Below are 11,601 nucleotides of genomic sequence, written 5' to 3' on the forward strand. Positions count from 1 at the left end.
CACATTGTTCATATATTTAAAACTCAGTGCAAAAAAATTTCCTTATAATGATAGGACCATTATTATTAGCCATATTTTAGCAATGGTGTACAAAATTGTTTTGGAAAAGAAGATTAACTTATGGTTAAAGAGTCATGGTAATAGAGATAAATGCCACACTAGGTTTAGATGATATCATTCAACTATGGACCACCTTATTACTCTCATTGTTATTGTAGAAGAATGTTGAAATAATAAAATTGACCTCTTATGTTGTTTTGTTGATTTTATAAAAGCTTTTGACACCATTCCTAGGACAAAATTGTGGAAGGGCATGGAAGAAATAATGGTTCCTATCAATTGAGGGTTTTTGTGAGAATTCTATATGAGAATGTTCTTGCCAAGTTTAGGACTAATAAGGATTGGTCAAAATAACTAAATGAAATACAACAAAGATATCATTATCCCCTACCCTTTTTGGCATATAAATTGATAAGTTAGAAGAGTATTTGGAAGATTGAGGTTTCTATTGATATGATGCTCATTAGTATAGTCATAACTCTTCTCCTTTATGCTCAAGAGGAGAAATTATGATATTTCCAATAAACTAAGAATCCTCCAGGATGGGTGTCACTAGGGTGTGACTATTAATAATGAAAAAACTAATTCGGGACAATTAAATCTAGGAAGACCACATATGATATTTTCATATATGACAACATCTAGTTGGAAGTTCCTTCATACAAATATCTTGTAATTGATATCCATCACAAGCTCAATTAGAATTATAGCATTGCAAAAAGGATAAATGAAGGCTAGAAAGATTATTATGGGCTTGAAAACAATTGTAAGTCAACAAATCTTTCTATATGTGATTATAAAATCTCCCTTTTGAGACTCTCTTCACTCCTATTATTTTATGTGGATGTGAGCTTTGGGGTTGCAATATCTCTAAAGTGTGATGGATGAAGATATAATGGATCCAAAAGAAGTTTATAATTTTCAATCTCAAGATTAAAGAAAGTACTCCATATCCTATTGTTCCTATAGACCCAAGTAAATACACCATTGAAAGCATGGCTATGACTAATTATCTTATCCATAAAGGAAGTTAGACAACATTTAATCCAAGAGGTTTCCTAAAATTGCTTCTAACTTAAGCCAAAATTCTTATCTTTTGGGTCAAGAGGAGATAACATAAGAAGTTCAAGTAGATGATAATATCAGAAATATTATTAGTTATTGTGGGTTGATAAAGAATTAGAGGAAAAGGAAAATTAAGACATTATAAAGACTTTATCAATTCTAACATAGAAAATAAAAAAAATATATAGTTTTTCACTAATCTTTAAAAAAAAAACATTACTAAAATAAAAACAAATTATCATATGTTCAAAACTAGGTATTAATCAATTACAAAAAAACCATACTATAAAAACATTTATAACAAAATTTACATTATACTCACATCCACTCTAATTTTCAAAATATTAATTACTTTACTAACTCTCTTCACCTTTAAAATGAGCTATACTATTATAATCTTGGACTCTTCGCTTAATACCTTTATCTCTAACATGATCAATTATACTTAGTCTTTATATTATGACAATATTAACTTCACGCATATCAATCAGCAATATTTCCAATTTACAATCAACATAAATATGAACAAAATTTTTATGACAATATTAACTTCACGCATATCAATCATATAATTTATCTGCAATATTTCCAATTTACAATCAACATAAATATGAACAAAATTTATTTTAAATAATGTAAGAAAAAAGCAATCCTAAAGTAATCTAAAATCTCCATATTAAAAGCATTCAATCGTATAGAATACGTCTGCCAAGAAAAAGAGAAAGCTGAAATAGAGAAGAGAAAAATAGCATAAATATAATAGGTCCAGCGAGCAGAATATTACACTATATTCACCAAAACAGTAAACGTTATAAGTGAATGTTATGAGTCAGACGCTATCTGCTAATCTAGTGAGCTGATTATCTACGTGAGTGATGATATCTCTAATAATAACGCTTCTAACTCTCGATTTCGTTGCTCCAGTTGTTGTATACGCTCGTTCAGCTGAATCACGTATTCTTTCGTTTGAAGAAGCACCGTAGCTCTGCCTGCCTTCTATATCAAACAGTAGTTAACAATTAGAACCACTAACCAGTCAGAGCGCCAAAATATAACCAGCTCCAGCGCCAAGATCTCGAAGGAAAAATGAAAATAGCTACCATAAAGGATTACCTTGGGTTTCACTGGTACTATAGCCCGTAGAGCAGAGAATATATCACTCATCTGGCCTCGCCTTTTGCGTTCAGATACAACGTGCTGGATTCCAAGCTTGTTGTATGTATTGTGAACGGTTATGCTCCCATCCCCAGAGTTATTCTTATAGAGCAACGGTCCAATTTTATGGTTGTTGATGTCATGCAGAAAACGGATACACCGTTTCTGAAAGGATGGATATTTTTCTGGCTGGCGGGAACGTGGTAGATTAGGGTTTCTAGCCTTCCACTCCACAAACGCACTGTTTCTTTTCTGATTAAACGGTAAACCCTGCCAATTAGGGTTGGTCCCTTCAGAGCAAACTTTAATAATGGAATCCTCAGGAGCATTATCAAAGGCCATTTGATCGTGTATAAGGAGATCTGAGGAAGCGAAATCATTATCAAAGGCCATTTGATCTCGTATAAGGAGATCTGAGCAAGCGGAATCATTACATGACTGAGAAGGAAAACAACTGCAGGGATAATCAGCAACAGCAGATTCAAATGACTGTGCTTGCCAGTTGGTCATAGAGTCTACGAAATCAAGTTCACAAACTTCATAATCATCGACTGTGGTGAAATCTGTAGTCTCCATAGACGTTTCGTAGGTGTCGCAGAATAACAAATTGGAAGAAGACATTGGAGAGCTTATGCTATCTGCAAGTTCAGGGAGCTGTAAAAAAACCAAAACTGGATTTGTCTACCCTATTGTTATTATTATCCCTAATCATGTCTACTCTATTTGTAAATTAGGTTAGACATGTTTGTTTAAACCAAAACTGGATTTGTCTACCCTAATGTTATTATTCTCCCTAATCATGTCTACTCTATTTGTAAATTAGGTTAGACATGTTTGTTTAAACCAAAACTGGATTTGTCTACCCTATTGTTATTATTATCCCCAATCATGTCTACTCTATTTGTAAATTAGGTTACACAGGTTTGTTTTTATCACACCATGATCGACAGGCCCATTGAGAAATTAATGATAGTTGACATGCAAAACATTGGAATTACCTGAAAGAATTTAGATGGCGTGAAAGATGGGACTTACAGGTGAGCTGTCAGCCACTACGTTATACAGCGCATGCCCATTGATGATCACCTATACGCTATATTATATAATAATGGAATTGCCCAAACCTAAACAGTGTGCTACTATACCGGTTTTTAACGGAAGCCATGAAAAATATAAGATTCTGTCTGCAAATCTGAACCAGCATGGGTCAATACTCTATCAAGAAAAAGAAAAAAAAATGGGGACTGTTTATAGTCATAATTTTTTGCTAAAAAGATTCCCAACGTGCTTCAATTCTCAGAAGACATGGACAATCACAGAATAGATGACAACGTACTTCAATTCTGAATGACAGGCACTCAAAATAGAGATGCCAGACGTGCACCGAAGTCGCGGCCAATCACACGCAACAAAACATAAATAATTCTTGCGTATGCAAGATAGGACAAAATATTTAAAACGATGAACGTGATATTCATTTAAATTCAACCCACAAGTGGAACTTCGTGCGGGACTTTCCATATCACGGCACGCAACTCACAGTCCCAGGTCCTCCATTTCTTGAGCCGCCGTTCCGCTGTGAAATATTTTTTTTTAAATAAATTCTTTCGGTTTTGGAAAATGTTGAGAAAGAAAATTCACTTCGTGCGGGACTTTCCCTATCACGACACGCAACTCACAGTCCCAGGTCCTCCATTTCTTGAGCCGCCGTTCCGCTGTGAAATATTTTTTCGAAATAAGTTCTTTCGGTTTTGGAAAAGGTTGAGAAAGAAAATTCAGACAATTAGGTTTACGGCATATTTGAGGCATTTTTTTTCTATATTAGAAAAATTTAATACAATTTAGTCAAATCAATAGTGGATAGTTATTACTGATAAATGCAGATTGACTAATTATTGTTATTCAACTAAATTCATGTTATTTGGAATTATTTGCTTGGTATGTAATGGGGTGGGTTTTAACTCTTACCACATACTTATAGGCTTTGGACGGTTAATGTATTTCCTTAAGAAGCAGATGAGCTCTTAGTATTTTTAAATTTGCTCAAAATTATTCTATATTTTTTTGTTATTTTTTTAATTTTAATTTGGGTCATAGAACTGTAAAGGCCATTGTAATCTTCTTTTATTAAAATATACTTTTAATTGTATAAATGAAAAAGTCACTTTAAAATATATATTAAATCAGTGTGAATTACATAACTTAAACTTATAATGGAACAAATTAAAAAGTATCTTTAAAAATTGATTAAATTTGTGTGAGTTACATAATTCAAAGGTATAATATCAATATAAAATTATTAAATTATATTTTAATTAAAATTAATCAATAAATTTATTAAAAAATTATAACTTAAAAAAATTTAAAATATTATTAAAATATATTTTTAATTATATAAAAAAATTCTTATTACACAACTCAAACTTATAATTTAATATGTACAAAATTTCATTTCAACAACTCAAACTTATAATTTTAATATATATGCAAAATTTCATTTAGATCCAGCACAATAGTCCAGGTTCATGAATAAGCTTTTTCTTAATAAGGTCTGTTTCTGAAGTTTCCTAGGAAAAAGATTTCCGCTTTGTTGTAAAAATAACCAACAGGGGATGAGGCCTCGCCTGAGGCCCTTCATATAGGACTTGCTCGAACAAAATATTTTGGAGGGTAAAAAAAATTCAAAAAATTGGTTCGTTAGAATGTTTGAATCGATATTTTAATGGTGAAAATGAATTCAGCACCATCAAAAACACTTGGGATATTTAAGTTTGACAACTACAACTAAGATTTTCAAAAATTTCTGCCAATTTTTTTTAAAATCTTGCTGAAATTTCTGGATTATTTTATAAGTTCTCTTTAGACTACGCCTTTCATATAGGTTGTACGACCAACACGTTTGCCAATAAACACGGCTAAGTCCAGGTTCGTGTATCGCGAGAATACACATGTTATATTCATCTTAATTTCCTAGGGGCCCATTTACTATGCATTCAAAGGGTGTTTAAAAATACAAAGATGAGTTTGGTGATTATAAAACGAATAAAGATGTGATTTGGTGATTATAGGTGCACGTGTTTTTAAACTAAAAATGTGCTTTTAAGTAAAAGTATGTTTTTAAAATAATAAAAAAGTTGCATATAGAAAGTCAAGCAGCCTCCCTACTTTTATTTTCCACTCATGTTATTAATGTTACTTTTAGTTGATCACTACTATTAAAATATCTTTTATTAAGACTACTTTTATTTTGATGTGTATCTATTCTATTTCTTAATCATTTCTTCAATTGAAACGTTGCAAAAGTTTAAGCAACCCAACTCGAGGGGATTGATGACAACTGTAATGTCTAGCAAAGTGAAGAGTATTCGAGAGAGATCCTATTCCCATTTGATATCTGTGTAGATGTTTTATTTCTTAATTATTTTTTTTTGGAAACGTTATCAATACGGTATAAGGTTAACCAACCATGAGAACACCACATGGTTCTAAGACCAGGAAAGTCGATATACATAATTAAATATTGAATGATTGAATTAGGAAAGGTTAAAGCCCAATATTGGAGGGGTTCCCAATTTACTAATAGTGTTGTCATACATCATCAAGTAGGGAACAGATCCCCTTATTCTTAAATTTCAAGAAGGGGAACTAATTGTGTGGTCATAGTTCATCAAATATAGGAAGGCATGGAATTGATAGATTAAAATGTAGTGATTTTGGGTAGAAGGGTCACCTCAACCTCATTTATATTTTTAAAATTTAACGAGTATAGTGGTTGGTGCTAAATTTTAATAGTTTGATATTATATATTTTTTTGACACTATAAGTTATTAGTTGAAAGTTATAAGATTAGTTTTTCTAATTGAGTTACGAGTAGACAGTTGGGCACTATCGAGATTTGTGCCATGGACAGAGCCTCAATAAGAAATGACGGTGGTTGGTCATTTTTCTACCCTCACACACTTTCCTTCAACCACAAGGTGGCAACATGCATGCACGATATTAATGGTGATTCAAGAGGACAAAAAGACATCTCCTTGCTAGGATTTTATGTTGTGAGCTCAAATCGATTTGGAGGTATTGTTATTGGAATGGTTATAGGTTTGTTGGAAAGCTTTGGTTCACACACTAAGGGTCTTCATGAGGTCCATCATCCTAGTGTAGACAGTCTCACCCTCTTCCTTGTGGACAGGGATAGATGGTATGTTCACTTAGTGTGTTTCTCTTATCCCCTTATCCCTACGATTCAATTATGTCTAATATTTTTGTGGAGAAGAGCCTCTAAGATGATGCCTTGGGTTAGAAGGGAAATCTTTCGTGAAATTTGGACGAATATATATATATATATATATATATATATATATCCTGATAGGTTGTCTGAATATAGTATAATTGTCTCTGTTTGTTATGGAATTTTAATTTCTCGGTTGGGCATGTATTGAGGTCTCAACATTGGATTTAGCTTGCATGCACTACATGGATGATTTTGTCTATTATCATGTTTTTTATGTACCTGTTGGCCTTTAAGAGAAAGGATCTCCTGCGAAAGGATACACCTAAATGCATTCTACGTTTTGTCTCAAGAAGGCTCGAAGAGACCTTGGTTGATGTGTTCAACAGCATACCCATTTCATAATCACGGGGAATTTTTTTTTTTATTTCCTTAACACTCAAGAATATATGGAATTTGGCTATGGCATACCTACAAGTTTAAATTCTTAGTGTGTGCACTAGGACCTTACGCCAGTCACACACCTAGAGATGGAGGTCTTGTCTTTCCATTTCAGGGTATCATATCACCTCCGTGGTCAGCAAAATTATAGCATGGTGTGTCCTTCCTCTAGCAAACAAACCTCAACAAGGGGAGGATGGGGAGGAATCGAAGTGTTGGTCAGTTGTAGGGAGGCAGCCAACCCTAGCCATGTCTAACTCAGGTTTAGGGCTGTAAATATTCTTCTGCCCTTGTTTAGGATTATGTTTATGCATATAAGACTAGCACAAAACCTCATATCTGCCAATTAATCTCTGGCTAGAAAGAAGATTTAAATCAACAAGCAACTTGTGTGGACTTTTTTTTGACAGAAACGGTTATATTGTGATTATATTCCTCCTGGCTTGAATGCCAAATTTCTGAGTACAATAAGGATGCCTGGATCCTGAGAAGTTTCACTTATGAAAGTGTGGCTGTTGATGTTACTTGTGATTTTCCCCTTGGCATCAAGATATTTAATTTCTATATTCTCTATTTTCCCCCACTTGGATATACATACAAATTTTTTTTGAATCAAACAGTAAAACATGGCGGACTGCAAGTTAAGGAATGGTTTCCCATGACTCTTTTCCTTCTTTCATCTTGACCCCGGCAGATAGAAGAGCTGCTTTGTTTGCTTCGCTGTCAGCTTCTTTATTGTGGGCTCTCAAAATGTGGTAGTAGCTCAGCTTCTGGAAGTCACTTTCAAGGGCCTTGATTCTGCAGATCATTCTGGCTAGATTGAGGTCTGCTGCAGGGGAGTTAGAGATCATAGCACCTATTATGATTTGAGAATCTCCTATAACCGTTGCTTCTCTTATTTTCAGCTCTTTTAGGGTCTTGAGGCCTTGCAGAAGGGCCAAGGCCTCAACTTGTGTGCTTGTCATATGTCCAAGCCCCCAAGCATATGAGCGGATTTTTGTTCCTGTAGGATTTAGGATGACCCCTCCAGCACCTGCTCTGCCTGGGTTGCCCTTCGCTGCTCCATCGAAGAAAAGGAAGTAGCTTGATTGTGTTTTAATCCAGTCTTGGAAGTCAGCTTCTGTTTTCCTGATTTGCCATTCTTTGAGGGGAGGTGCTTTTCTGATTGCTGGGAGGAAATGTAATCCTAGGAAGGCGCCCCAAACATTGTCTTGATGGGTGAGATTTGCATCATCTTTGAATTGGGACAGACATTCCTTTAATTGGCATTTGATCTTTACTTCAATAATTTTTTGGTGTTGCCTGTCATTTTTGAAGGTTCTTCTGTTGCGTTCCAGCCACAACTGCCAGCAAATGACCTTTGGGAGGATGGCCCAGGCTGATTTGATTACCTGATTCTGAGGAGAAGGCCCTGGGTAATTTGAAGTCTAGGTAGCGAAGAGGTCAGCCATTGTATTCGGAAGCTGAAAGAAGGGATCCAAGACATATAACAGAGCGCTCCAAATCTGTTTAGCAAATCTGCACTCCAGGAAGATGTGCGCAGCTGTTTCTTCACTATTGCTACATAGGTGACATATGGAGGGACCGTTGAATCCCAGCTTCTGCAAACGGTCAAAGGTAAGGATTCTGCCATGGCACAGCATCCACGCAAACATGTCTATTTTGGGCCACGCCTGAATTCGCCAGATCGCTTGCCATGGCACTGGGTTGGTGGGGACGTGCGGCCTCTCTCAATGTTTAACGTAACCTTCAGCCACCGTGTACCCTTTGGTTTTATTTCCCCAGCCGATAGCGTCCTGGGTATACTTGTTCAAGGGCGCAAGTCCGTGGAGAAGATCGATCAGCGTGGCCTAGTCAACGACCAGGCGATCTGGCAAATCAACAGACTTCCAGCCAGTCCACTCGCTGCCTTTCCAAGCGGAGATATCCCAGAGCATGTTTAAGGTATTTCTTTCCATCCACTCCCAGAGCTCGCTCAAATGCGCTCTGTCGCTGATCGGGACAGAGGATAGGATTCTGTCAGACCAAATTTTTGTTTTCTTGCCGTTACCTGGAATTCTATAACAATAATTTTTTATCAGAGAGGCGGCCTTATCATAGAGTTTTAGGAAAGGCGAATTTGGCAGTCGAATTACATGGTCTAAGCAGCTGGAGCGAGGGCCTCGGAGGTATTTTTTCCTGAGAGCTGTCTGAGCCCAACCAGGATTGGGCGCGACAACTCTCCAGATGACCTTTGCCGCCATTGCTACATTCATATGGCCCAGATTTTTAAAGTTAAGACCTCCCTCCCACAGAGGCTTAGAAATAACTTCCCAGCTGATGAGGGGGATTTTTCTTTCATTCTGCTTTCCACCTTTCCAGAAAAATCTCCGAATATGCTCGTCCATTTTTTTTAGGATGATTGAAGGAGCAAGCATTCCTGCAAATTGAAAAATAGGGAGACTAGAGAGCACTGATTTGATGAGAATGAACTTACCAGCATAGCTGAGCCAGGTAAAGCCCCAGGCATGAATTTTTGCTTGGAATTTTTCGAGCTGGGGAAGCCAATCTTTGTTGGAGATTCTTTTGTGTACAACCGGGAGGCCCAGGTATTTGAAGGAGGTCCATGAAGCGGAGGCTGCGAATCCAAGGCACCTGGAGATATCAGTGAGAAGTCTGGGCGGGGTATTCCAACTGTAGATGTGGGACTTGATCTTATTGATAACGCTGCCAGAGGCCATGCTGAATTCTTCCAGGACAACTTTGAATTTGGAGGCAGTGGAGAGGGAGGCAGCACCCAGAAGCAAGGTGTCGTCCGCGAACAAAGCGTGGTTGATGTTCTTGACTCCTCTTGCTATACGCAGTCCCATTAAATCTTGATCATGCATTTTTTTTTCCAGGAGGAAACTGAGAGCTGATGCTTGAATGACAAAAAGCAGAGGGGAGAGAGGGCACCCCTGCCTGAGTCCTCTTGAAGCTTTAAAGAAGTCCGTGGCTCTTCCATTCACAAGAGGGGCAATCCATGGTTCCGAGACGCAGGCCCGGATCCAGCTAATGAAGTTTGATCCGAACCCAAACCTGTTCATAACTTCTAGCAAAAAACTGTGATTTACACGATCAAATGCATTTGCTAGATCAAGTTTAATTATCATACCTTGCTCTTTACGGTGGAGACTTGAGTGGATTGCCTCCTGGAAAAGGGTGAAGTTGTCCACTATCTGCCTCCCTTGGATGAAGCCGCCTTGATTCTCCGGGATTATTTTAGGGAGTATATGCTTCAAGCGATTTGCTATGACTTTTGTGATTAGCTTATACCCAATGTTGCATAGGGAGATCGGCCGAAATCTGCTGAAGTTGCTGGCCCCTTTTTCCTTTGGAATGAGGGCTAAGAAGGCAGAGTTTGTGCTCCCACCTATTTTTTGGGAGTTCTGAGATTTTCGGATCATTTTAATCAGATCTTTTTCAATAATGGGCCAACATGATTGAAGAAATCTGGCAGAGAATCCATCCGGCCCAGGGGCCTTGTCCGGATCCATGTCATATAATGCTTTTCTGACTTCATCTTTGGTTATTTTGGCCTCCAAGGTTTCATTCATACCTGGGGAAATTTTGGCTGGGATCGTTTCTAAAAGATTTGAAGCATGGTGCTGTACCTTTTCTTCGCTATATAACTTTAGGAAGTGGGCGTGGGCTGCCTTCTTTATGTCTGAAAACTCCTTGAATGTTTCGCTGTCCACCTTGATCTCGAAAATGGTGTTATAACATTTTCTGCTCTGCGCTTGCTTATGGAAAAAAGCTGTATTTCTGTCCCTTGATTTTAGCCAGAGGCTTCTAGATTTTAAACGCCAGTATTCCTCTTCTGCAAGGCAGGCTTTATTATAGTGCTGTTGGAGATGGGCTTCTTGGTCAAGCAAATCTTTTGTGATTGGAGAATCTTCCATATGAGATTGATGATTGGCAAGGGCTACTTTGATATTTTTTCTTACTGTATCCGGTTTGGGTAGAGTTTTGGCCCACTGTTTTAGAGCTCTTTTTACCCTTCTGAGCTTTTCTTCCCATATGAAGAAGGGGGATCCTGTAATAGATTGATTCCAACAATCCTTGACAAGCTGCATGAAATCTGGTTCCTTGATCCAATTTGGGCTGAATCTGAAGGGGATAGGACCCAGGTCAAGGTGAGGAAGTAATTCTAGCTTTATGGGTTTATGGTCCGATATACTGTTGGGGAGAATGCACATTCTTGGTTCTACTCCCAGCAATAAATAAGAGCTTTGCATGAAGAATCTGTCTAATTTAGCTGCTATATGCCCCGGACCTATTCTTTTGTTGGTCCAAGAGTACTTACCGGAGGAGGGTTTGATGTCAATCAGGTCCCAGTCTTGCATGAGGTCCTCCGCCCATTCTCTTGCCGGATCACAAACAGCACTACCACCTCTTTTTTCAGACGAACTGAGAGTAAGATTGAGGTCTCTGGCAATGATAATGTTCTCCAGATTCATGAGGTCTGCTTGAAGTCTTATCGAATCCCAGCATGCTTTTTTTTCCCCAGCATTGACTGGGGAGTAGACATTGAAGATGCAGTGAGTTTCTTTAGTGTTCAAATCCTGGATTTTCAACAGCAACCAGTGAGTGTTGCTGGCTTCAGTGATGACTGCATATTTGTTTTCAATCCA

At 37.4% G+C, this 11,601-nt stretch overlaps 1 protein-coding gene across 1 annotated transcript; it reads right to left on the reverse strand.

The window, feature by feature from the left end:
- Positions 1–1,893: 1,893 nt before the first annotated feature.
- LOC149206927 (uncharacterized) lies at positions 1,894–3,206 on the reverse strand. Its single transcript, XM_089393820.1, has 2 exons — positions 2,239–3,206; positions 1,894–2,121 (listed from the first exon to the last, which is right to left on the reverse strand). Exons 1-2 carry the CDS (start codon positions 2,899–2,901, stop codon positions 1,990–1,992), a joined length of 795 nt encoding a protein of 264 aa, XP_089249946.1. The 5' UTR covers positions 2,902–3,206; the 3' UTR covers positions 1,894–1,989.
- Between the last annotated feature and the right edge of the window lie 8,395 nt (positions 3,207–11,601).

This window comes from Pinus tabuliformis, chromosome 1_2, assembly GCF_031772625.1.
Source record: "Pinus tabuliformis cultivar Carrire ecotype Pingquan chromosome 1_2, CPIR1, whole genome shotgun sequence".
In the NCBI taxonomy this organism is placed as follows: domain Eukaryota; kingdom Viridiplantae; phylum Streptophyta; class Pinopsida; order Pinales; family Pinaceae; genus Pinus; species Pinus tabuliformis.